Below are 27,370 nucleotides of genomic sequence, written 5' to 3' on the forward strand. Positions count from 1 at the left end.
CAGACCATACAATCTAAATCCCATTTCCAACAGGGAAATAATATAAACAAAAAAGTAAAATCATTACATTTCCACAAAAAGTTGGAAACCCCGTGTGCAGAATGCAGGGACAAAAATGTATGTCATAGTTTCTGTTAATCTGATTTGATACCATTGAAACCAAATTGCTCTGTGGAAGGCAGCACAGTACCAGAGGGCCATGTCTGCTTCACAGATCAGAAGCTGTGGGCTCAAATAATCTCTGAAACATCTTTGCGTAGTTTGTATATTTTCCCTTTACTTCAGCATGAAATTATCTAAAGTCTTTTCAAGATAAATATGGTGAACCCTCACCCTTGACGTCTGCTTTTCATGAATTCGCCTTCCAATGAATTTGGACTTTGTGCGAAACATACTTAAAAATACAATACAATGATTTTCAAATCATGTTAAATCTATATTTAATTGAGCAGTACACTCCAAAGACAAGATATATAATGTTTGAACAGATAAACCTTTTTGTTGTTAGCAAATAATCATTAACTTAGAACTTAACAGCTTCAGTACTGTTTAGCCATACAGTATGTCCGTGATCTGAAGTACAAAATATTATGATTGACATTATTGCACATTATTACATGACATTATGCCTCGTGAGATGATAAGTAATCCTTACCATTCACGGTACTGACTTCTGTGACTGCTGTCAACATTGGACACCAGTGTTGAATGACATTGTAGATTTTCCACAAAGATAATGGATGATAATGAGGGCAACAACAAAAAACTGTTGACCTTGGACAAATTTGCAAAAAAAAAAAAAAAAAAGAGTTTTGCTGGGACCAAAACGTGATATTTATTTATACTTTGGTATTCACATGGGGAATATTGTATAATTAACATACACTTCCAGCACAGCAATAATCACGGAACATTCCATGCCTCAAATTAAATATCAACCCCACAATTTACACTCCTCTGTCAAGGACAGGACTTTTAAATTAATATATTTTATACTCGTACCAGTAATAGTTTTAGTACAGTGGAATATTGTAAACCTTCTATCAATGTCATGTCAAGTATATCAGCACATAGAATTACATTGCTCACCCATTTTTTTTTTTACATTTCCAGTACTGTGACATAGTAGATGTTCATTTCAGTCGCATTCTTGTAAAGTCCAAGGACATGTATAAAATACAGTAATGGACAAGAATGTTGTATGCCCAGACAAAAGCAGTGGTGACTTAGTGGTATATAGTGACGTCTTCCTTGCAGATGGCATGGGGTTGATCCCCAGCTCGTGTTTGAATATCGCGCCACAGTCCCAAACATGGATAAAAAGAAAAAAAAAACATGGTTTGTAATGGTTAGGACATCTAAGTGAAAAAAAAAGTGTGCTGAACACATCATGTGAGACAAATGTACACATCATGTGAGACAAATGTTGAAATCAGTCGCTTAAAACTGCAGATGGAGTAGAGTCTGGATTAGTGAGGTAGAAGTTAATTCTCTTACTTTAATTGGTAAAGCCACTGTGCCAAACATAAAGTGGCCAAAGGAAAAGTAAAGTGGAATATTTCGTACACTTAAGTGGACAGCGGCTGTGCAGTGAGGACTTACAGCACACCAGACTCGAGAGGTTAACAATGACCATCCATCCATCCATCCATCCATCCATCCATCCATCCATCCATCCATCCATCCATCCATCCATCCATCCATTTTCTACATTGCATATCCCCATGAGGGGCATAGGTATGCTGGAGCCTATCCCAGCTGGCTGTGGGCAGGAGGGTGGGTACAACCGGAACTGGTAGCCAGCCAATCACAGGTCACATATAAACAAACAACCATTTACACTCACATTGATAGCTTCGGACAATATGGAGACGCCAATTAACCTAACGGGCATATTTTTAGAATGCGGAAGGAAAGTGGAGTACCCAGATAATACCCATGCAGGCACGGGGAGAACATGCAAACTTCGCACAGCCGAGTCCGGATTTGGACCTGGGGCCTCAGAACTGTGAGGTGGATGTGCTAACCAGTCGTCCAGCATCCACAGGAAGAAAAATAAAAAAGGATTCTGTTTGAGCAGGCAGCAGCATTCATCATGAAAATTACCAATAATAACTTGTCTTCACATTTATGGGTTCATCATCTTTCATTCAAAGACCAATGAAGAAAAAGTATGCTGCAAATTATGCTGAAAAAAAAAAGAGTCCCACTGAAGCCCTGAGCACCGTGCAGGTCAACATTTCCAGAACTCTTTTGTGTTCCCATTGCCACAGCATTAGTGGTAGGTCTTTGAAATACCTAACAAATGCCATAATTTCAACCTCTAATTTATTTGAATTTTGAAGAACCTCCTCAGGAAACACACAGAACTAACAAATACTGCCCCAGTGTCTCTCCACAGAAAGGAGATCACGCACTAATTGCCTTTGACTATTTCAAGATTCAGCTTGTCAGCGCAGTCCTTTCCTCATCCTCGTCAAGCTATAGGATTTCGACTTTTTGCGAGCAGACCAGGTCACTGTTGACCAGATTCCACATGCGTCTGAGTTCCGTTGGGAGCAGTTTGTGGACAACGATCATGCTCCTAAAGAAACAAGGTTCTCGGTTCAACTTACTGCTTTTGTTTTTCACGAGGCCAAACGTCTTAAAGGCATAGTGTTTTATTGGCGCAACCTGAAGGACCTCAAGGCACATACCCAAGAAGACATCATCAATAGGGTACAACTCCAGGGTGTCCGCTACCCAGTGAAGCCTCCTCGCCACAGTGCGATCCATCAGAAATCCCCCTCCACCTGCATACGGAGGATAATGGGTCTTGTTATACAGAGCTTGTGGAATATAGTACTTATTTTCCTTTTTACGGATTGGCTTGGCCTTGAAAATCACATCCCCTACAAACAGATTCCTTGTTTGGCTCGTGCTATCTAAGAACTCGAAAATATTGTCCACGTTGACAAAGACGTCGTCGTCCCCCTTGAAGATGTAGCGAACGTTTGGGCAGTATGTGTGAAACCATTTGAGAAAATGCGTCTCCTTAAGCGTGAGATTAAAGAAGCTATCCAAAAAGTCCCACTGGAGGATATCCCCGTAGATGTGGTTCTCATACTCCACAAGCTTCTGATGGTTCGCCCTTTCAGCATGGTTGGATGGTTTACCAAGAAGGAAAAGTGTCTTTATCTTCTTCCCGTTCAACACTCGCTCTTTCCCCCAGGTTTTCCGAATGACCTCTCTACGGTCATGCTGTGTGGCCACCGACTTGATCACCACGAGTAAATATATGTCCCCTGAGCACTTCTCAGGGTGGTTGAGGAGCATCGGGAAGTAACGACAGTGTCGATAAAGCATAAACTGCTTGAAATTTTCCTCCAGTCCCCTAAACCAATCTTGGCCTGAGAGATTGAGGTTGGCGCTACAGTTGGATCTGGTTACATCCCAAGTGGTAGTGGTGCTGTCTTTAGTGGCACTTGGTCCCTGGGTGGTTGATGGTCTTGTCTGGTGTTTGCTTGCCTTCCAAAAACTGTTTATCTTCTTAGAGGAAGGTGAAGCTCCAGACTCCACTCCCTCTGAAGCATCCATGCGAGCCCACCTCTCGAGTTCGAACGGAGCCCCCATGTTGATGCTTCCTCTCTGGACAACAGTGAGCGCTACCAGTGCCAGGCAGAACATGACAGCCGCCCTTTTGTACACCTTCCAGCGATCTCTGTTGTTCATCCTTGTAAACACAAACAGAAAACAAAGAAAATTAATAGATTCCATTTTTATTGGATTCCCATCAACCTAAATATTGCAAAACCCTGTTTACTGCGATGTGTAAAGGTTTGAGCTAGCGAGAAACTACACTCCATTAATTGGTGTCTTTTCTATCTAAGTTTATTCTCACCCAAGAATAAGGTTGTTTGCATTAACATTTGTAGTGACATTTTTAAAAGATTACACCATCAGACAACAGTGTTCATATCAAAATGATTGCTTAAAATGGGACTCCCCCAGTGCTTTCAAATGTGTGTTTTCTCCTTCCATAATGTTGTTGCCTGTTGTCAAAATGAGCCAAAGCTTTTGCATCTACTAAGTATGTTTTTCATTTAAAAAGATCCTTTCTAAACCTAACCTTTGTAGACTGCTAGGCAGTGTCATACATTTTTTGGACCGTATTTGTATTTTTTTTAAGTAACATGAATCAAAAGGTTCTCCCAAGATTTTCATAAAAATAAAAGAGTAAAATATGCCCCAAAGTTTAAGGACAATGAAGTCATGTAAGGCTTCCACAAATCTGGTGCAAGTGCCACAAAAGAGACTTAAGACATCTCTTGACACTTAAGCTCGTCAGTAAAATGCTAAAGCCCAGATGTCACACTCAAGCCCTTGTCCCGACTTGGCCCGCCACATATTTCTATGTTGTGTGCTCAACAAATCATGTGTCTACTTTGTGTCTTGCTAAGATCTGTATCAAAATTTCAAATTTCCTTTACTTTTAATAATGTTGAGATATTGAAAATGTTTTAAAACTAGTTTGTTTTTTTTCTGGACTTCATATGCCAAAACATCATTCATTCTCAATGCGGCTTATGCTGTTCGGGGTCACGGGGGGCTGGAGCCTATCCCAGTTGACTTCGGGAGAAAGGCGGACTACACGCTAAACTGGTCACCAGCTAGTCGCACGGCAATGCCAAAACCAGTGATCCATCAATTTGTTGTGTACAGTGACCCCCCACACATATGTGACTCGACATCTGTCAAATTCCTCATTTTCAAACTTTTGGTGAAATAGATCCTATGTTATTTGATGAAAAACTCAACGATCGGTATTCACTTCTTTTGTGCTCAGGTGAAAGGAAAATCTGTTGCCATGTAAGTTGAAGTGAGTTGAGGAGTTTCATTTAGAAATACACGAAGTACACCATCTTGTGGTCTGAACGTTCCTTGTTGATTTTTGGTGTTTGCAGAAGGGCTCCTTCATTATTCTATATGAATATCCATTGGTTCTATACATAATAAAACAACAGAATGAGGCAACGGAATGTTTATATGGTTGAAGGTTACAATGGCCCTGCCAGAAAAACTGACTGCAATGTCGACAATGAGGATTAAGTTTCAATGTTTATTTCGCCTTTTCTTTTCCCTTTTTGGAAAACCTTTTCTCAAAGGTATGCAAAGGACTTGTCAATGAAGATGAGCCAAAGAGGAATTCTGTAATTTGATGACACTTGAACTAAAAAGGGAACTTATTTCCAGCATAGCATATGAGCTGTCAGTGAACTTTATGAGATGAAATAGATCCTTTTTTTTTTCTTGGGATTTTGACATCCTGGACAAGTTGGCAGCCATTTGCAGGACACACAGACAAACAATCCTATTTCCATTTCGTGGGCAATTTTAAGTCTTCATTTAACCCACCAAGCATGTTTTTGCAATGTGGAAGAAAACCAAAGTGCTGCGAGAAGATACCCAACCAAACATTGGGAGAACATGAGGGCCTGATCTGTGGTCAAGACCAGAACCTGATTGTGAGACCTGCTAACCAGAACTGTTTGGCAACTAAAAACATCACATTACTGAAAACTATTAAGTTACTATAGTACCAGTTTCGACCGGAACAAAGTATTCAAACTGAATGGCTGTTGATGGGAAGTGTTATTCTGAAAAGTGATCAAATCAGCATTCAACAATTATTATTTACTACTCGTTTCCACAAAGTGTGGAGGACTTTGGCATAGGGGACGAGGGGGTGACATTGATGGCGTCGTAGTTCCTTTACCTGATTTCCAAGTAATCAGGTAATGCGTGGTTCACTTCTCACTCAGTGACAGCATGAATGAAACTGATCCTAGTATTATTTTTGGCTTCATATTTTTTTTACTCAATAAGACACAATCTCAAACTAAAGACCAACAGGCTGGCAGGCAAATTTCAGAACTCTACTAGTTGCTTTGTTGTTTATTTTCAAATGTGTCGAACATTGCTATAAGATATTAAAATATCCATTTATGAATGTTATTCTGTATAGCGATATCCGCAAAATGGAATAATTGCCCATCTTAAACTAAACAAAAAATCTTTTGCCATGAAATAACAGTTTCTTTGAAACGAATCTCATGTGCATGGAGAATAAAAAAATTATAGTAACAATGCCACTATATGTTCCCATGTTTTCTTTAGATGTTCATATAGGTCTTCTTTTGTGTAGTACAAAAAACAATGAACTTGCCTGGAGAAAGAGTAATAACCATTTAATTACAGTGCAAGTTTGATGTACTCGTTTGCATTTTTTCTTGCACACTAGCAACACAACATGTCTCAGGCAAATATTTACAATTGAACACTCTCCACAAAAATTCTCTTTTTATGACAACATTGGGTAATAGTTTTTACTCTGTACTACTGTTCTACGCTTCATTAACATAGTATCACGTGTAGAACAATGAATGGATGCTGAGTCCCTTGTCAAGGGAAATAAAGCCCACCCTTCAAATTGTCAAGTTTCCATCACTTCATGTCAGGGCTTGTTGGTATAAACAACCAAAGACACTCTGACATGTGACCTTAGTGCTTTTGTTTGATTGCAGTTCTAGCAACAATGCTGATGGACTAAAACCAAAACTATGATTTCACATTTTGGTAAACTCATTTCATAGCAATAGATGCATTCGCAGCAATTCTGTCAGCGTAAAATTAAATTGTGTAAATCTTTCACATTTTTTTAAAATGAAGAAACTGGAGAAAAAACAGACGTGTAGATTGATGGCTTCGGGTATCTATATTCATGAATGGTGTTGTGCAATTATAACAGAAAGAGAAACAATTCAAATGACACTTACATTGTACTCAGGTCTGTGGGAAGCTGACGGTTCAGCGCAGAAAAGTCGAACTGTGACAACGCTTAAAAGCTTTGGAGTAGTAAAATAATCCTTTGCATGAAAAGACAACTTCTTGCAAACACCCCAGACACACAAATCAAAGCTAAAAGAAAGAGCTTTGAGTGTGGTGTGCAGCTGCAGACCAGCTCACTCCCCCACCGGCCTGCCCTTTTCAACACGCACCCGAGGAGTGCACTGCAGCCACGCACTCTTACGTCAGTACCAAAGCCCACCCAACCAGCACACACACGACCCACGCTTTCATCTATCACGTTTGGATTTGATAGGAACAACAATGTAATATGTTTATTTTTCGCCTTTGGTCTGCAAACTTGACTTTTTGTATCGTAATAGCTTGTACAATATCTATTTTTGCTACTTACTTATTTTAATATCAAAATATAGTAATAATACCAGTAATATGTAAAAAATAAAAATCCCTCCTTAAATACTTTGGCTCTTGTATTCCAGTCTTATTACATCTTATCAAATGTTACTTAAAACATTGAATAATGTCCATTTGCAAAGCAGCATACAGTAGTGCAAGAACGTAACGACGACTTATTTGAAGGTCACTTTTGGCACCGAATTTCCATGTCGTGAAATGAGAATCTCCAGGGTACATAAAAAAAGCTTCAGCACATATGCCAGATTGACTTTATTTAACTACGCATTATTATTCACACAAAACACAATGTTCTGTGACATCAGCAAGAGTTCCTGTTGTTAATGAGCAGTGACTGAGCAAATATCTAAAGTTTTTATGAGCCTGCATGCTTTTCTTCATCACTGAGTGACTAAGGCTTACCGTATGTATATTTATGTATGTGTTAGACAGCCCTCAAAAGTGACATGTTAATGTATTACCACCTATGAATTTTAAAGACTGGGAGTACTTGTTGCATGTATTTCTGAAAGAAGAGATATTGCCCGGACTTAATATCCCTCTAAAGGGAAAATTAATGCTGTATGCCTTGTATAGTTGACACACAAGAGTGTTGTCAACAACCTTTAAAATGTTGAATTATTAAAAAAAATAACTAAATAAAAACTGGCAAGAGCATTAAATGAGAAAATGGTGAAAAATCAAGGCATGTCGACTCACAATGGCCAGCGACTAGCGACACTAACCGGAATAAGCTGTGTTGAAAACGAATGGATGGATATTATTGAGCCTTGGGCTCATATATTTGCCCATATCATTACCCACAATGCTTTTGTGCTCAATGTGCTGTGTAATGGCAGCCTATAAAACAATATAAAACAAACTTGGGAATTTAAAGCGTGACACTGAATGGTTCTGTAAATTGTGCCATCCGAGGAAGATGTATTTTAATGGTGTACAGCTCGGTAGCTAGCTAACCGAGAACTGTAGTGGTAGAAATAGGAAAACTATTACTTGATTATGTAACAAATCAAAAGCTATACCTAAATATTTCTATTTGTCCAGTGTCTGAGGGAGTGCTGCTCATCTTCTCCTTGCAACCAGCAAGGCCACCTCAGTTATAAATCTGACATCAAAACACAAAGCAACACAATGACAATGACATTGTTGGGCCCAACTGTGCTCTTCCGCCACTTTTGTCAACTTGCGAAAGGACAGCAAAATGCCTCCGTGTGCTTCAAGACAGGAATTTTCTCACTCCGAACACAGCTGTGATCCAAACACCCCCCTTCCTCTCTTTCCCTCCATTTCCTGCATCCATCAAGTTACCCATCTCAGGGCCATGTGCATCCTGTTGCTTGCCGACACTGCTTTTTCCCCATTTTGATTTTTTTCCCCCTCCTGCCCTTGCAGCTGCAGAGCAGCAGAAAAAACAACAACAACAAAAAAAAGTTTGTCACTGACGGCCTACTTCCGCACTTGTTCAAACTTTAGTCTCCTCATCAAGAGGTTCGACAGCAGCACGCACACACTGCAGCTATTCTCACCTCCATGAGGCATTTTTGCACCTCTCGGATTTTTTTTGTGTTGCTTTTATAGGCCGTACACATCAGTTTGGTTCACAACAGGTGGACGGGATATTTTATCACTTACAAAGTGGGAAATAAAACAAGGCCTTTCCGAGCCAGACAATGTTGCAAAACTACACTCGAGCCTAGCTATTATTTATATCAACTTGATAGATATTTGCCTGCTTCTACATTATAGCCTGACAATATTCTGTGACGTTACGCACTTCATTCCGCAGCACTTTCGTTTTGTTTGAATCATTTTTGTGCTTAAGAAAATCACACAAAATAAGTGCAAATGACCTCTACCTTCATTTCACATTCCAAAAAATTCTCAATTATCTGTGTGTTTTGTTGTCTGTATGTGCTCTGTGAATGACTGGCAACCAGTCCAGGGTTTACCCCACCTCTCACGGACCCAAATAGGACACGCAGTACTGTTTAGAAAACGGATGGACTGACAAGTTAAAATCAAACAACTGGACTCAAACAAGAAAATGAATTCCTTGATGAAGACATAAACTAACGAATAAAGACCCAAAGACGACTTTCACCTGTGTGATTGACATTTGTTGAGATGACTTTACACATGAAAACATTGACAAAAGCTACAATGAGAGTTTTAGCAATCATGACGATTTGTCCATGGCAGTGTGCATCGCCGAAAAAGAACCTTAAAAAAATAGTTTAAAAGACCAAATACAACGGTTAATAATTAGTCAATGGCTTCCTTGTTAGATTAAACTGTTTGACCTTTTTGCATGAACAAGCACATATGAGAAAAAGAGGAATGTTGTCAAGTTTGAAATGGGTGGAATGACTTAGTTGAACATATATTCCACTGCCACTTCCCCATCAGCTGTTCCTTTTCATCCTTTGTTGCAGTTTATGGAAGAGCAAGGAAGGTGTCATAGCAATCACCGATGAAAGAAAAACAGATTTCTTTTTAATATGTTATGGAAATGTCACACTTTTAACACACAGGAAGTTTGCAGTGATCCTATTCCGGAGTTAAGCCCACCTGAGATGATTACCTGAGGTCTGTCGGGTGTCTTGTGCTCAGAGGCTAAGTCACCATGAAAGAATTTATTGCTGAGGAAGGGTGGGGATGGGGGGACATGCCTGAGGGGATACTGAAAACACACACACACACACACACACACCACACACACACACCACACACACACACACACACACACACACACACACACACACACACACACCTTTCCAACTCAGACATCAAGTGAGGTTCTTCTCTGAGAAAGGAGCAAGAACAAAGATGCGACAAATCTGCCTTTACTCCAAAAACATCCAGAGGCCTGTAGTGGTGTCGTACACACCCAAAGCAAATCTTGCTATGATTTATTAACACTTGGTTTCTTCTGGTAAAACAATAATAATTCACACTATATCTCCTAGTGAACGCTGCTGGGCAAACGTAATGGTACAGAGGGCCATTATGCATACAGGGAGTGAAAAATGAAGATATGCGACAGCAGTGGCGGATAAAACAGCACATAACAAAAACCGGGAAAGGTAATACTAAATACACTGCAATTGTAAAGTCTAATGGCACAAACATGGGGGTTCTGGGTATAATGTTGCGCTTGGCTCAAAGAGCAGCCCATCTGCCACAGCTAACTATGGCAAGGGTGAGAGGAATTGTGGAGGGCCCTGATTTTGTCCGTCGTCCCCTTCGCTAGTGTGTACGTTGTCTGACGATACATCCACCACTGGGCAAACCTTCCTCACATCCTATTGAGAAACACTAAAAAACGAGGAATTTGGTCTCCCCCTTAGCTATAACCTATGACCTCTTCCACACTTCTGGCAAGACTACACAATGAATACAACTAAAAGCTGTGAATGAATTGTGAGGAGATCATCAATATTTCCATTTATACTGTATACAGTAACACACCTTTTGTAACACCTGGCTCACTAAAGGTTGGGAAACACTAGCATTTTTTAGTGTGAAAACAAGTTGTGATGATTGATGAAAGTATCTTGAAGTTCCATCACCCCAATGGCTTAACTGTAACTCGAGATAGGACGGCAAAAAAAAGTCATCATCCTGTGTGCAGTCGTCCTTGCTGAGCTAATGCGGTCACCATTGTGAAACTGATTCCTTATTCCAGTTCCCGAGTCAACGGAACAATATTAATGGTGGAGCGAATAAAACCCCCACAAAACGCTAACTCGCTTTGGTGCACAAAGTTGCATTCACGCAAAAGGGTAATGGTTAGTTTTGTAAGGATGTTACTGAGAGGTGATTCCTAAATGAACTGTGATGGTTTTATAAAAGAGCAAAATGTTATGACCACTGTCTTATAATCATACTGACCTTTTCTTTATTTGGTGCTCTCAGCCGAACCACCAAATGCGTCAACAGTCTCTCAGCATTGTTGGAAGGGGTGGAAGAATCACTTCAATCTATCTCTCAGGACTGGTCAAGAGGAAACAGGAGGTTGAGGAGACAGAAGCACTGCAATGCTCTTCTTGGCTGGCGTCACCTGTTATCAGCACTGCACATGGTTGCTTACTGATAAAAACAACCGAGTGGGATGCTACTGGTTCAAAGACGTAGGAGTCTCTGCACCGCTGTTGTTGAAGACTTGTGTTTAGGAATAAGCCAAAGCTCAAACAGTCACTTCCGCTGAGCTTCACGGGTTATCTTGTATGTTTTGGATCATGAGCAGATATTTTCTTTCTCAAAGCTTTAGGCTTTTCATCTCTTTTACCTCATCAATCCACAAAACTTTCCTCTCAAACCGACAGGTGACGGCGCCTAAAATGTGTTTTGAGGTCAGGCCAATTGTAACTAGTCAGATCCGCTGGACCTTGCAGACATGCTCAGGCTCTTTCCTTGCCAGAAAGGTGACGTTCCACGGATCTGACCACCAACAGTAAAACCAAAAAACCCCCAAAACAAGGGTAAGAATAATAAATACTAGATCTCTTTGATAAAATATAATTGGGGTGTCATGTATTCTCAGGTTGTTTATTAAGTAGTGAGACAGATGTTGGGAGGAAAGAGAGTCTATTGTGGATCACTCTGTAACATCTCCGGGTAGGGGGTTCCTCCTACTCTGAGGCACATCAGTGCGCTATCATGGTAAGGTGATGGCTTCAGGGGCCAGTGCAACGCAACTGAAAAAACTATCACAGCTCTTTTTGACAATGAAAATAAAAAAATCACTCAGGATGTGGCTGTGTTCAGAATGAACTAAACATGTTCAAATTCAGGTTAAATGGCAATCACACCAGACTTGCCACCATTTAAAGAGAAATTGATTAACAGTTCAGTTCATGTTCTAGTAGACTTTTCCAGACATTTTCTTTTTCTTTCTATCAGAGCCTGAAGGTTTGCGCCCAGATTGACTGGTATTTCAAACAAGACAGCAAAAGAGCCCCAGAGAATGACACTGCCACCACCATGCTTCATTGAACAAATGGCGTTCTTTCAGTGATGAGCAGTGTTCTGTTTGCATAAATCATAGCTTTTGGAATTATGGGCAACATGTCCAACCATGCTTTCAAGGTTTTCCAAATGAGCATACTTGAAATCTTTCAAAAATGTACAAGGAGAAAAGTGGTATGGTCTGACAAGAGGAATTTATACCCATTTTAACACAAGTGAATATGACTAATGACTATTTCTGACGATAGCTACACTCCAGTTTATAAGATATGTGCAACCACATTATTTCAGCTTACTTTCCCTCTTAAAAAAATTGTATTTTTAAAAATGTTGTTTGGTGTTATTTTTTAAAATATTGTTGTACAGGCTTATTAATGGTGGAAAAAAAAAGGTTTGAAATGATTTATCTTAGTTTCTTTATATATACAGTATGTCACAGAAATCTGGGAATTGAACAAGGGTGTGAAGACGTTTTATATCCAACGTACTTACTGTCAATTTCATTTTTGTCTGAATTTGGTATAGAAAAAAGGCAGGGACTCTCTTGGGTACACATTCCAATATCGGAGTGGAAATGTTTTAGCTGCGAAGGAGTAGTTTTGGTGTAAATCCAATTATTTTGACCGAATATGACAAGAGTGGCTGAAGTGGTAATTTAATAATTCTATAGTTCCTAATGTGACTTTTGGTAGCCAACACATCTGGATCATCAGGGAGTTATTATTTTCAAAAGACTTTACCTGGATATTAATATATTTTTGACTCAGGTGCGTCGTCTCCCTTTCGCCCTAGTAAGATGGGTTAGGCTCCAGCACTCCTGCAACCCTTGTGAGGATAAGCGGCTTGGAAAATGGGTGGTTGGAGTATATTTTAAGTGAGCCATTTCTTAACCAACTGTTGTGAAATAACAGATGAGGTATTTTGTTTTCACAAGCATGGCAAATGGAAAGAAGGAAAGCCCTGCATATCTAACTTGCGAGATTTCCGGTACATGATGCCAGTTCTCCATTTTCTTTTTTTAAATTCAGTCTTAGCAGGTTGACATTTTCATATTTCAATAGCATTCGTGACACATATTAGTCAGCACTTGATGCTGTAATACAGAAATAATGTAATGGGGTAAAACGTTTTCCGTCTTTTTGTGTTACAAGTCAGGGGACCCATGTATTTTTCCCACTCCATCTCTTTCTTCATCCATTGTTTTGTTTTGATAAAAAGCAGCGGCTTCCTCTCGGCTGCGATTACAGCTGGACGGCACCAGCATGTTGGAGCTAAGGGTTACTAAGCCACCTGCATGCAATTGCGTCAATGTGTCATGTGCGGCTCGTTTCCTCACATTGTGCTGCCGCTCGCATCCTCAATGCAAATTATTGGGCACGTCATCCCTCAGGAGACCAAATGTGAGTCAGGGAAACGCTAAAACGAGCTGGATTGGACTTTAGAAAAATACACATAGCCATTAGCTAATAGTTCATTTATTAATGACTGCATTCCCATAATGCTGAGTATAATTTAAAATGATTAAACATTAATCATGACTGTCCAGTGAAAAGGTTATGACATTGTTTTCGTGTCAAAATGACAATGGAGTATCTTTATTTTTTTTGGTGGGGTAGGGGGATTGGCGGCAAGGTATTCCTTTTCACGAGGGTTCTGAGTGTGAATCTCAGTTCAGACGTTTCTGTATGAAGTTTGAATGTTCTCCTTGTGCTTGCCTGGGTTCTCTCCAGGTCGCTCAATTACCTCCCACACTCCAAAAACCTGCATGACCGGTTAATTGGGTGTGAATTTGCATGCGGTGTCAATATGGGTTTTCCTTTGACTGGCATCAAAGGTGTACCATCCCTCTTTCCCACAGTAAACTTGGATGCTAGAAAATAAATGGATCGATGAATGCATAGATAACTACAGAGATACAATATGGATTAAAAGTCAGGAATTTCCTTTGAAATAAAATTGTCAACAAGACAAAAAAAAAATGCTCCACATGAATATGGGATTGGAGTTTGAACAGTGCAAATGTACAATGCAAACTATGACAGCTAAAATATTTACACAATTTCCTTTTTTTTGTAAATGCTGTGTAAACACTGCAATAGAACCCTTGATCTACAAAATATTGCACAACTAGAAAATAAAATTGTTTTCCGCAAAGCGAATTCCAGCACTGACAATAACTGACCGACTAACTGATGAAAACTATTATTCATCATCATATCTCTTTGTTTTGGCCCCTTAAACCCATTCTCAGTAAACATGATGCTAATCTCCAGTTTTAAAATTAAGATTTGTCTGTTCTGTCACGGTGGCTGGATGTTCCACATACGCAGGTGTGCTTAGTGACCTTGCTGAGAGAGAAAAAGTGACAAAGAGCAGAAAATTGAGGGCCAAACGAGGCCGCAAAGAGCATCGAGTTGGGCTAGTTGGGGGATGCGATTATTGTCTGACCTCGTATTGGGTTGCAAAAGTCTGCGCTGAAGCCAGGAAAAAAAAAATGTAGGATCACAATCCTTTGCATTGTTCAATCCCCTCCGCCCCCGCTTGCTGATTCATGACCCTCTCTCTGTGACGCTGACCCTGATCAAAAACTGGAAGGATGATGTTACAGGAAACTCGGTGTGCCAAGGGAGATGGATCGACGCCGTGGTGACAGCTCCCTCTTCACCTCCATGTTGACTGGCTGCCTGAAGGAGCACATAAGCAGTGGAGGCTGAAAGTTTGGGAGAGGGTAAATGAACTGAAGGCATTTATGTACGGCAACAATGAATGTGACCTTTTTTCCTAGAAGTGGTTTAATTTGGTCAGGTAGGTGCCCCATCTTAACACCTTGGGAAAGTTTGGAGTTAAAAGGTGGAAACTGGGCAACTTTCGATGTAAAATCTCCCCTCAAAATACAGTATAAACTACTTCCAAATTGTACAATTTCACAGCCATTTCATGTCCCACTGCATGGCAACGTGTTCCGAACCCAGTTTTACACATCAATCATTGGTCAATATTTCAGGAATTTGCCACTATTGTCAAAGTGTATCCTAATCACCAAGTGGCCATAATGTCATGGTCTTTCCATTTTCTTATCATCCTTCCCCATTTACTTGGGAGAGTGGGTGGCCTGGCCGCGCCTGGTACATGTCTTGTGTCACAAATGTGGGCCTGAAGAGGGATGGGTCTCAGCATGCTTTTCCATCTACATTTGCGTCAGGAAACTAGCAAGCAGCAAACATTAGGGATAATAATGCCTGATGGGTAGCAGAAACTGCACTTAAGTGTAAACTAATAGGACTGATAACAGGAAAATTGCAGATAAAAGCAATGGAAGCTCACAAGAAATATCCACTTATTCTGTTTGCTGTGCCAGTTTTGATGAAGTAACTTCCGTATGACTTCAATGATGTATGACAAATGACAGACCTTAAAAACACACTTAGCATTAGGCTCAATTATAGGGATTTAGGGCCAGGGGCAATGGTACATCAAATGCAATCAGGATGCATGAGGAACAGAATTGATGGAGTCATCCAGTTAAGAGCACCAGAGTTACAGGCCCTGTAGTTAAGATTTATATTTTAGATATTAAATGAAAACTAATTGTTTGAGCTTTTTATATAATGAAAAAAAATGTAGCTGTAGCTATCAGAAGTAAAGACATCACATGCTTTAATCCCAATTTCATCTGTAAGAAAAGCAAAGCAAATTTATATGACTCAATTCATACATAAGGTAACTGAAAGTGCTTTACATGATTGAAACCATTTTAAAAAAGGGGAAAAACACACTTTATAAACATTCAAAACAAACAGGAAAAAAATAAAAGTACAATTAAGACAGGGTACAGTGCAAGAAATAGCATTTGAAAGTGGAAATGGACTAGATTTAAAAACATTCAGACTAGGGACTGATGTAAAAAAAAAAACAATAAAACATCTAACAAAAATACTATAAGGCTCCACAATCACACCAGGGAGAAAAGTCTAGGCCTATCCCATGTACACATACAGTGTTGTGTTTTTTTACATTTCCTGGTCCCAAGATGTAAAACTGCGTACACAGAGGTTGTTCATTATCCAGTGAATTTAAATTTTCATTCACCAGCCACGTCATTTATTTTATTTGGCTATGGGAGAAATACTACTACAACTACAGTTATAAACAAAGCTTTAGTTATAAATTAAGTTATTAATTTAGTTTATCAAAACTTAAGGTTGTTGATTGTAGATAGACTTCTTTTATGCTATAGTACAGGCCACCTTTGTTTTGGGATTATTTCTGATCTAAAAAAAACAAAACAGAACATTTAATTGAGGGGAGTTCTTTAGTTCACACTAAGAAGTAAGGCACAATCTCATCCTACGGTAATTATTGGTTTGCAGTACTACATGAAGTATTATGACTACATGTTTCCCTGAAATATTGAAACTCGTAACAAGAAATGAATGTTGTAGAAAATCACAATGCATCCAACCAAAGATCTAAAGACTTTTTCTCATGAATTGTAATAGACAATTGCAGTTGCAAGCAACAATCTGTGCCTCCCCAAACTCAATTTTTATGGTGAAGTATTCAACTTGGATGGTATGCTCCGCCAACATTAGAAGACAAATGTTGGCAAAATGGTATCTCGCTTTTGATTGGGTCTCATTTGGCCGAATTCCCAACTCGGAGCTTCCTAAGTACGAATTCTGAATTTCCCCAAAATAGATGGCGACTTTCTGTTCATTATCGGCATGGTCCTTTAGAAACCTTTTTGGAGAATAGTCAGTTTCTTTCGGCTTGTCCTGTTAGGGATCGCCACATCGAAACGCTCATATTTGTTTGGCACAGTTTTTACGCTGGATGCCCTTCCTGATGCAACCCCTCTCGGGAGTGGAGGCCCCAGTGGGTTACTTTTTTCAACTTTCCAGGGGATTTCAATATTACCTTTGTCCTTGTATCCTAATTAGAATGTAATTGAGCTACGGCCCCACTGTATGTTAAAGTGTTTAAATGTTTTTTTTTTTTTGTTTTTTTTTTTAATATGAATAATGAGGCATTGGTTAAGTGTGCTGTTCAACTGTGACAATTTTCACGACATTATGCCTACCTCCGGTCTGCCGTCCCAGTCCACCCGGGGAGCTTGCCGAACATGGCCGGCTGCACTGCTGGGGTTCAGTCTCGGAAAACGTGGGCGCCAGAGTCCACGTGGGGTTTCTCTGAATGGCTCCTGGCTCAGGAGTTCGTTCGAGCCTCGGCATGCTTGCAAATGCGGAGACAGAATCCACGCTGAAGGCAAGAAAGTGGCGAGAAAGAAATAAGTACAGGTTTTGCTAGGTAACTAGTTTGTCCTCTACTCATTGTATACAGACTTGGTAGATACAATGAGTAATGTCAACTGTGTTAGCGCTACAACTGCTGAGTCATCCAATGATTTGAATGTTATCGAATCATATTGTACAACATCAGCTTTAATTGAAGCCACTCTCACTAAGCCGGTGGGATCATTCATCCTTCTCTTATTTGACAAGCTTCTCAGTGGGCACAATGTTCATCTTGTGCATGACCCTTGACATGTAATAGGACTCATTCACATTAAAACCTCTGCTACTTAATTTGAGATGTAAATGACTGATTAGCATTCACCAGAGTATTGCCACTATTGTCAAAATAGTACTATAATATTGTTTTCAGCAATTGTAGATTTTTGGAAAGGCGTACCAAACTTGCTTTAATAATGTAAGATGAAGCCAAATCCAGAGTAAAATACCGAATGACTGCAAATTGAAATATGCAACCAGAACAGACCATTCATTGTCCTCTGACGCATTTCTTCCAGCAAGTAAAATTGCAAGAAGTTCGCAGTGAGTGTATGTCTTCCTCTAAGAAGGGAACACTTGTAGCTCTCTTTATGAACCAAAAAATTCAAAATATGTTAGGATACACCAGTCTCTATCACATAATAACTTAGAAAAAAATCACAACTTTTTCCCCTTGTAATCTGTCTTTCATAGTGAATTTTTGCATTGAGTTACCTGTCAAAACGTTCATTGTGTTTCTCTTGGAGGGTTCCTTTTCTGGCTTGGAGGTCGTAGGATTGGTCCAGATCAGAAACCTTGGCTGGCCGACCATACTCCATGTCTGATTTTGTTATTGAAAATTGTAAAATGTTAATGAAAGGTCTTAGTAAGGAGTTTACAAAATATATTTGCTCAAGGGCACTATGACGGTGATCACGATGCAGCCAGGCATTTTTCAAAGACCTCATTCCAACTTATTTTTGCCCTTAGAGAAACTTGAACTGTGATCCACTGGTCTCAAAGGCCAAGCGCATGCAGATTTAACTACAGCCTTTATGAATCGGGCCACAGTCACCAAATGACTGTGACGCAAAGAAATACGCGGTTTCTTTCAATTTTACAAGTTATTGATTTGTGCTCTGGAGCATGGTCATGTTAGAGCAGAAGTGGATTTATCAAAAGCTGTATCCTGAGACTGCTGTCATAGTAGTTTAGTAGTCAACCCACCGGTGCGGTGATGCAGGGACTCAGCCGTGCGTGGGCGATTGCCATAGCTCGTGTGAGGTTGAGAGTTGTTCTTGAAAGAAGAGGCGTTCTTTCCTTCTCTGCCACCCATACTGCCACGACTGCCTGGGTGGTAATTCCTATACATGCAACACAAATAGAGTATAAGTGAGTGTATATTTTCAATAGTTTTGTTTTATACTACTGTCTTTGACTTATGATTGCTTGCATAAGAAGTGAAATATGTTAAAGGCCTGGTAAACCGATAAAAAATGTCAAGTCAAATGTAAATTTCATACACCACAAAGTAGAGTATCTTTAAAAAAATTAGACAAATGTGGGTGGCACGGTGGCTGAGCTGGAAAGCTGGACAAAAGGGAGTGAAAGAAAGACTAAAACTCAAAGAGTGCACATTATTTGTAAAATGCACTTACACTACATTAGTGTTACGATGCGAGCTTGGGGTCACCGGCCGCTGAAGAGGCTCATCAATGCTTGGATTATGCTGATGGTTTGTCTTCTTTTTCACTTTGGGTAGGTTAGTGATAATCTGGTCAATCAAAAAACGGAATAATTTCCATTGATGATTTCATTTCTGTAAAACATTTACTTGGCAAATCACAATTTTTTTCACAACTACAATGTGTTTAAAATAGATTTGCAGATGTAGAAGGCTTGTCTTCAACTGTTGTGCAGAATATCAACCCATTTTGAAATCATACTGAAACAGTGTTAGCCAAAAATGAGTAATTGGAATCATGATTATGAAATAGCAGTTTTGCATTTATAAATCAAATTTGGAAATGCACTTTTGTCCTAACTGGTGATTTACCAGAATTTAGGGGGGGGGTGTAAAATTGAAAAGAAACATCTCTTCATTTAATTGTACTTTTGGACTGCAGCGAAGACAATACATCTGCTTAGTTTTTAAAGTCCTCTAAATAAAAACATTTGCATATCTCTTGAGTCTGCACAGCTTCCGACGACATCTTCAGTTGGGCAGCATTGTGAGGCATTAAGTCAGCGCGTATGCTGCCGTGCTTGCATGACAACAAGAACCAAACAACTTCCAACGTACAAGTGCACTTGTATGTTGTTGTGGAGTTGGCTTTGTGTGTGTGTGTCTGTGTGTGTTTGGTGCTTACACCCAGATATTCTGTAGTGAGCAGACTTTCCCCAGACAGCTCTCTGGGCTGTGGCTTAAGGACCTCCTCTTTATCTCGGTCTGACTCTATTAAATCTTCCTGTTACAACACAAAGCAAACATAAGCATACTAGGATGTTTAAAAAATATACTCTGTAGACTCTCTGACCACGTTTCAATGAGCAGTTCTTAATAAAACTTCTCTCCTTTAAATCAACTTTGCACAACACTTGTCATCTATGTTTCCACAATATGGACTTTTGGCTCCCCACTTGAAAAAGGGGGTACAATTTAGAGCTGGGCGATATATAGTTATCTTTATTTAGATATAAACATTCAAGATACAGTATTAATACTGAAAATTAAAATGGTACGACACCAAACGTGTACTTTTCATGCTCATGCTGCATGTACAGCTCAGGCCAACCAACCACATACAGTACACTCTTTTCAGTTTTACGTTGCTCAACAGTTAAAGCAAGCCAGTGACAATCATCTGATGCCGTGCGGGCCAGGCACACATAAACCATACGCCTGCTCCAGGGAATAAACAAAGAAAAAAAAAGATGAACGCCTAAAGTAAGCTCGGTGCAGTATTTGTTTCGGTTGAATTAGTCGGCAAGACCGAATAGTCTTCAGTTATTTGGAGGTATTCTGGCTTTAGAAAAGATGATTTACAGCGGAGCAAGGTTTTGTGCAGCACTTGAAGAAAAATACTACGGCCTAAGGTTACACAACGATCATGTTTCACCATTTGAAACATCACCATGTACTACATGAGGAGTGTAGCGCAAAGGGGAATAAATGTGGCGACTTCTCGGTCATCGCAAGTGAAGCCCAAGCAAAGTTCAACTGCTGATGTGTTCAGTGGAGTTACACCATATGACTTAACGTCCTCCAGTAGAGACATTAAAGATGCTGTCGCTTACTAGATAACAAAAGACATGATACCCGTGTACACAGTCACAAAATTGGGTTTTCATAAAATACTTCAGACGCCGGACACACGTTACAAAATACCATCTCAGTCACATTTTAATCGAGTGGTTATTCCAAAAGTTTACAACGAAAGTAAAATGAATCTTGAATCTGAGCTCCGTGAAATGGACTATTTTGCCACAACCACGGACTTGTGCTCGAGCTGGACACAACCATTCGTCAGTCTATTTAGTTACTTTGAGAAATATGAATTTTGAACTCAAGATTCGATGTCTAAGACATCCTTTTCCCCCGACAACTTTCAGCACGTTATAATTAAAAAAAACTGAGCTTTAGACTTCCTTTTGTATTCATTGCTTACTTTGTTAATGTTGATGAGTGTCAGTGTGTTCTAATTAAAATAAACTGCACATTCCACATCCTTTGGAATTAGTATTTCTCTTTTTCTAAATAAGAAAAATACTATTACGTTTTCATTTAACCGGTAGTGATATTGTTATGACATCGTTATCGAGATACCTGGCATGAATACCGAGATTTGAAATAGTCTATATCGCCCTGCTCTAGTACAATTACAAAATAAGACACAATCATCTATCTCATCACCACAGCTGCCTTTAAGAACGAAATCTGGAAACACACATTTGCACACAAACAACACGGTCGCACTAAGTTTCTACGCTATGTCAAGATTGCCATCTATTTTGTATGTTACAAATAGGTCAGAACAGACTTTTGGGCTCAACTCATTCTCATCAGTTTTCCTCATACAGTAATTCAAAATGTGATCCCCTTTATTTACTGTTGTGTGACAGAGACATAATATCTGAGTAAATGAGTACCAGCAATGAGTCAAGTTCAGACTTACATCATTGTCATCCTCATCCTCTTCCGACTCTGGTCCTTCTTCCTCCGCTGAATGGAACAAAACATTGACATATTATAAAGAAATATCCTAAATCCACTACATACTAAATAAAGGAACCTAGATCTCAGTGAATGAATCATTCCAGTTAAAAATATTTCTCAGTTTTTCATTGCAGGATATATGTTAAGAACTAAGTAACAAAAAAGAAACATCACTGGAAATCAAAATTGTTTATCTCTCTGGAGGTCAGAATCACAATCAAAATAAAATTGGAAAAATCAGTTCTGGTCAAATTCCTCAAGAGAATGAAACATGAGACTCAGTGACGGTTGGGGCTCCCAGACAGATCCAGAGGGAGCTGATGTTAGACCTGGATCAACCTGCATGGAACGAAATATGCCCAGAAGTTGCTCAGTCAGATTCAAGTCCTGGCATTTCCCACGAATCATTAGGAATCCTGGCCGCTCTGCACAAGCAAGTGGTCCGACAATGGCTCTGAGGATCTCATCGTAACAGCTAACTCTAATGTCAGTCAAGGTAATTGTAGCTAGCACATGTGTATGTGCCTCCCTCCAAGAATATGCCTCCCTACTCCATAAGATGAGCTATTGACAAGCAAATTATGATAGAACATATTGCATGTAGCAGAATGTTCTATGTGGCATATCCAGATTTCATATTCAATGTGCTCAGTCGGAAAACTGCTATCATCAGTAAAGAGCATAGGGTGCCAATGGCAAAGCTGCCAAAAATCTGGCTAACGCCACACCTGTCTCCTGGTATTTTGTCAATTACTCTAGATCAGTGATTCTCAACTAGTGTGCCGGAATCCACTTGTGTGGCATGAGCACTCTTCTAGGTGTGCTGTGGGATATTATAACATTTTACATACTAGCTCAAAGAAATTATTTACAAGAAATAAGGTATCTTTCTTCATCTATATATGCCAGTGAAGCATAGTGAAAGAAACAAGTAAATGCTATTAGTCGGCAGGAAGTAAATACAGTCTTTGATGTGCCTACATTTTGTGACATTTGTGTTTGCTGGTGTGCCGTAAGATTTTTCAATTGTAAAATATGTGCCGGCGGCACTTTGGCTCAGTTGGTAAAGCTGAGGACTGGGTTTGATCCCGGCCCCGCCTGTGTGGAGTTTGCATGTTCTCCCTGTGCCTGTGTGGGTTTTCTCTGGGCAGTTCGGTTTCCTCCCACATCCCAAAAACATGCAACATTAATTGGACACTCTAAATTGCCCCTGGGTGTGACTGAGTGCGGCTGTTTGTCTCTTATGTGCCCTGCGATTGGCTGGCAACCAGTTCAGGGTGTACCCTGTCTCTTGCCCGTTGACCGCTGGGATAGGCTCCAGCACTCCCCGCGACCCTCGTGAGGATAAGCGGCAAAGAAAATGAATGAATGGAAAATATGTGCCTCAGCTCCATAAAGTTTGGAAATCACTGTGCTACATACTGTGCTGTGACAGACATCAAACCTTGCTGCACCGCTAATATACAGTACATTTTATCCTGGCTGAGACAGCCCACCTGGACAACATCTGTGGTTTCCAGACATTCCCTCATGCCACCTCTAGTGGTGAAGGCACTGGAAAATGCAATTATTTCCCATTATAAACCAGCACCACTGGCAAAATGCAGAAATTACCCAAAATAAACCAGACAGGATGAAGAAAGATAAAGGGAGGTTTGGGACCACCACCTGTAGATGTATTCCTTAAGATTTGTATTGCTTCTCATTTCCACTTCTTGCCTTTGCACAGCAACAAATGAAATTGATTCACAATCAGTGTTGTTTCCAAATTGGACTGATTGTTAGTCCAGAAATCTGATGGACTTGGTGTTACATGGTAGTGATTACGTGTTCCCAAGCTGTGTAGGACAAATAGCTTGTCATGAATTTGGTATAGACATAATGGCAGCGTGTTGGCGCAGCTGTAGAGCGTTGACCTCACTGTTCTGAGGACTGGGGTTGAAATCTCGGCCCCACTTGTATGGAGTTTGCATGTTCTCCCTGTGCCTCCGTGGGGTTTCTCAAGGCACTCCAGTTTCCTCCCACATCCCAAAAACATGCATTAATTGGACACTCTAAACTGCCCTGAGGTGTGATTGTGAGTGCGGCTGTTGTCTGTCTCCATGTGCCCTGCGATTGGCTGGCAACCAGTTCAGGGTGTACCCCGCCTTCTACCCGATGACAGCTGGGATTGGCTCCAGCACTCTCGCGACACTCATGAGGCTAGGAGGCTCAGAAAATGGATGTATGGATAATACTAATAATAGTAAGAATATTACAAAAAACATTGACAGCCAAAACGAATTAGATATGCATGCATTGTAGTAAATTACTAAATAAACCATAAATATGCATTCACTGACCTGAGTTGAGCTGTTTAATGATAAAGCCAATTTGTCTGTGAAGCTCTCGATTATCCTCCTTACTGTAGCAGCAGAGGATCTCCTCCACACTCTTCACGCAATTGAGCAGTACACACATTCAGTTAGTTTATGAATTTGAATTGGGCAACAAGAAAGCTAAACACAGCACATGCAGCTCCATACATCTCAGACAATGTTCATCTGCTTGGTGTGTTGTGACATTGAAGGTCCAATGGCATTAACTTTAAAAAAACATTTTTTCTGAATCATTGAGATCCTTTTATGGGGTATGGAAGGTAATTTGGGTTGAAAACGTAGAGGATACCCCTTTTCAAGCTATTCGACTTGGCCTTATAGACTTAGCAATTGAGACAACAGAATTTTCCATTAACATTTAATATGTCTCAGTGCGTTGCGCTGATTGGATTGCTGTTATTCCTAAAGTAAATATAGAAAACAGCTTTGTTTTGATTGGTCCTTGGGGATACTATGAGGTCTTGCAGCAGCAAATTGTTCAGAGCGGCTTTGCGTTTGGATCCTTCCATATGGGGTCCATCATAGTAAAGAACTCACTCAGCATTGGATTGTTTGTCCACTGAATGCCTTTTCACAGTGCACGCTCTCAGTGTGAAAGGCCCCCACGTCAAAGCAAGCCAACGATGGGAACAGGGGTGGGGGCATCCCATATTTGGAAGTGGCGATGAGACATCCGAGAAAAAAAGAAAATATATAAAGAATTTCCCATACAAATTTCATGGTAGCACCTCTCACTTTAAACTCATTCAAAAATGTGTGCTTCGAGGTGGCGAGTATTTCAGGCTGAGCAGGGAGCTTTGAAAGGGAGTTTGAAAGCCTGCTGCAGAGACAGCTGACTATGCTATTTTTTTTATTGGCCCAAAATTTGGGATACTGGGAGATCGCAATTACTATTACTATTTTTCTATGACTTGGCGAAAAAACGTGCTGCCATTCAGGCAAATTGAGTGGATGGGTACCAATAACTCAGTTGGTAGGTACATGAATAATTAGTTTTGATTATTAACTCATCAAAAATCAGATCCGGTCTTTTTGCAAACATTATTATGTTTGCCTTTTGCATTTAATTCAATCAAACCAAATGGATGTCAAATTTAAAATATGTCAAAGACTCATTTTGACCTACAAGAGCAAAAAGGGATATTGATGGCATGGGTTGTTTAAAAGGGAAAAGAAAGGCAAAGTCAGCATTCCGCAAGTAGGTGAAGACATTTCCACTGTCTTACCATCGCTTTTGCTTCCTGTCTAACAGAGGGGATACACAAGATGCTGTACAGGGCCCCATTCACGTACGGACGAATCTGGGAAATAGAGACAGAAATGGCAGATGCATCTTCATATTCAAGAGGTTTACATAGAGACTGATATTTTCTTAGAATTCCCACCAAGTCCCATTGGTCCCACAGGATTCACGCTGGATGGGAGTGAGTATCAGTATTAAATATTCACTGTAATGGGATTGGGTAGAAACTGGACCGAATGTCACCAGGAGTGTGAACAATAACAACAAAGAAATTGGTAGTGGAAACTGTGCCAGGAACAGAAACCGTAGTTTTCGCATGATTCTGTACAATTTTGCCTAAGCATGGGATCCGTATCTGGGAGTCACAGGAAGCGGGAGTCAAAATCTACACCTGTGCTAACATGTAGATCTGACAATGCAAACTAGAATGGAAATTGAAATAATTTAAAAGATAAAAGACAAAACATTTTACAGTCTCTTGGTCTCTTCCACACAGAAACACACACATTTGTTACCTCATGGTTATCATGTCCGAGGAGGTCAGTTAAAACCTTGAGCACATGCTTCGCATTTTCTGCACACTTCCTTTTTCCTGTTTGAGAAATGCCATACACACAAGTTCACAGGATCAAATAATACTCTATATAGAATTTTATTAATAAAATAAAACTCAAATCTGGCTTGTTCCTGTACAGTGTTTTAGTTTTGTGCACCTTTTGTCCGCAGGCATAAATTCATGAGAAGAGATGCACAATACTCCAGGGTGTAATCGCTCAGACAGTCTGAGTCATGCAATTCATCCACTAGCCATCCAATCAAATCATCTTCTATCATAGCGGTCTGCTGGCTCCTCCTATGAAACAGATGTGATCATCCCATTGGATTAAATATTACATATTTTTGTGTTGATCTCTGTAAAATTGAAGACTGTGACATTGTTTTCTACACAGTGGCGTCTACAAACTCCATTACACGAGACTTAGTTTCTGCAGAGCCACCAGCACATTCTCTCTGGTCAAGGTGTCCTTCTCCTCCTTCCGTAGTGTCTTCATCAGTAGTTTTAGAAGCAAAGGGATCTTGGAGAGGTAACCTCGCCCTGGAAAAATAAACATAACATCATACATCTGTCATAAATCCTACAGCTGAAACCAGATGTTTACACTTTATGAAGAGTATTTCTTCTCACTACCTGACATGAAATCAGACTAAACTTTTCCTGTTTTTGGTCAATTGGGATTACCAAAATTATTTTGATATGTTAAATGCGAAAATATTAATAGAAGGATTTTTTGCTGGCGTTTTTTCATTGCTTTCTTCAAAGTCAGATGTTTACATACAGTAAGACTACAATGCTATATTAAAACCCTGATGATGATGTAATTTACTTAGATGTTTCTGAGAGATGTTATGGTGATGATGGTAGATTGCTAATGGTATAGATAGATAGATAGATAGATAGATAGATAGAAAGATATATAGATAGATAGATAGATAGATAGATAGATAGATAGATAGATAGATAGATAGATAGATAGATAGATAGATAGATAGATAGATAGATAGATAGAAGATAGATAGATAGATAGTAGATAGATAGATAGATAGATAGATAGATAGATATAGATAGATAGATAGAATTGAGTTAATTAGAGACATACCTGTATATGTATTTTAACTAGCCAGACCTGAAACACACTTCTATGTTGTGTAACATCATGGGGAACCCCAAAGAAATCAAACAAGATATCAGGAAGAGAATTGTGGACTTGCACAAGTTGGGCTCATCCTTGAGCCCAATTTCCAAATGCCTCAATGCCACTTTCATCTGTTCAATTATACGAACGTATAAACATCCAGGGAATGTCCAGCCATTTTACCGCTCAGAAAGAAGATTAGTTTTGTGTCCCACTGTGGGACGTGATTTGGCCTGAAATGTTAATATCAACCCAAGAACAAAAGCAAGATATTTTGTTTGGATTTTAGATTGAGGCTAAATCTGGGAGGATTGTGTCATTATCCACAGAGAAACCAGTAA

General features: G+C 39.8%; 2 protein-coding genes across 8 annotated transcripts in view; both read right to left on the reverse strand.

Moving 5' to 3' along the window:
• Nucleotides 1-459: 459 nt before the first annotated feature.
• On the reverse strand, nt 460-7,025 carry b3gnt7 (UDP-GlcNAc:betaGal beta-1,3-N-acetylglucosaminyltransferase 7). The gene is made up of 2 exons (XM_061824952.1): nt 6,816-7,025; nt 460-3,712 (listed from the first exon to the last, which is right to left on the reverse strand). Coding segments are annotated over exons 1-2 (1,233 nt in total). The 5' UTR covers nt 6,818-7,025; the 3' UTR covers nt 460-2,481.
• Nucleotides 7,026-13,687: 6,662 nt separating this feature from the next.
• LOC133503199 (lisH domain-containing protein ARMC9) overlaps nt 13,688-27,370 on the reverse strand; it is a 29,478-nt gene continuing 15,795 nt past the window's right edge. For 6 of the 7 annotated variants that reach the window (XM_061824538.1, XM_061824537.1, XM_061824536.1 and 3 more), the window contains 12 exons: nt 26,308-26,431; nt 26,049-26,188; nt 25,851-25,927; nt 25,319-25,393; nt 24,057-24,147; nt 21,674-21,720; nt 19,868-19,966; nt 19,157-19,272; nt 18,726-18,862; nt 18,234-18,339; nt 17,309-17,487; nt 13,688-14,912 (listed from right to left, as the gene is read on the reverse strand). In XM_061824538.1, the coding sequence (XP_061680522.1) occupies nt 14,890-14,912; nt 17,309-17,487; nt 18,234-18,339; nt 18,726-18,862; nt 19,157-19,272; nt 19,868-19,966; nt 21,674-21,720; nt 24,057-24,147; nt 25,319-25,393; nt 25,851-25,927; nt 26,049-26,188; nt 26,308-26,431 (1,214 nt within the window). In that variant the 3' untranslated portion in view covers nt 13,688-14,889. Of the gene's footprint in view, nt 14,913-15,868; nt 16,500-17,308; nt 17,488-18,233; nt 18,340-18,725; nt 18,863-19,156; nt 19,273-19,867; nt 19,967-21,673; nt 21,721-24,056; nt 24,148-25,318; nt 25,394-25,850; nt 25,928-26,048; nt 26,189-26,307; nt 26,432-27,370 lie in introns of those variants that run through there. The other variant, XM_061824534.1, reaches the window with a different exon arrangement.

Source organism: Syngnathoides biaculeatus, chromosome 7 (genome assembly GCF_019802595.1).
Source record: "Syngnathoides biaculeatus isolate LvHL_M chromosome 7, ASM1980259v1, whole genome shotgun sequence".
NCBI classification, from domain to species: Eukaryota; Metazoa; Chordata; class Actinopteri; order Syngnathiformes; family Syngnathidae; genus Syngnathoides; species Syngnathoides biaculeatus.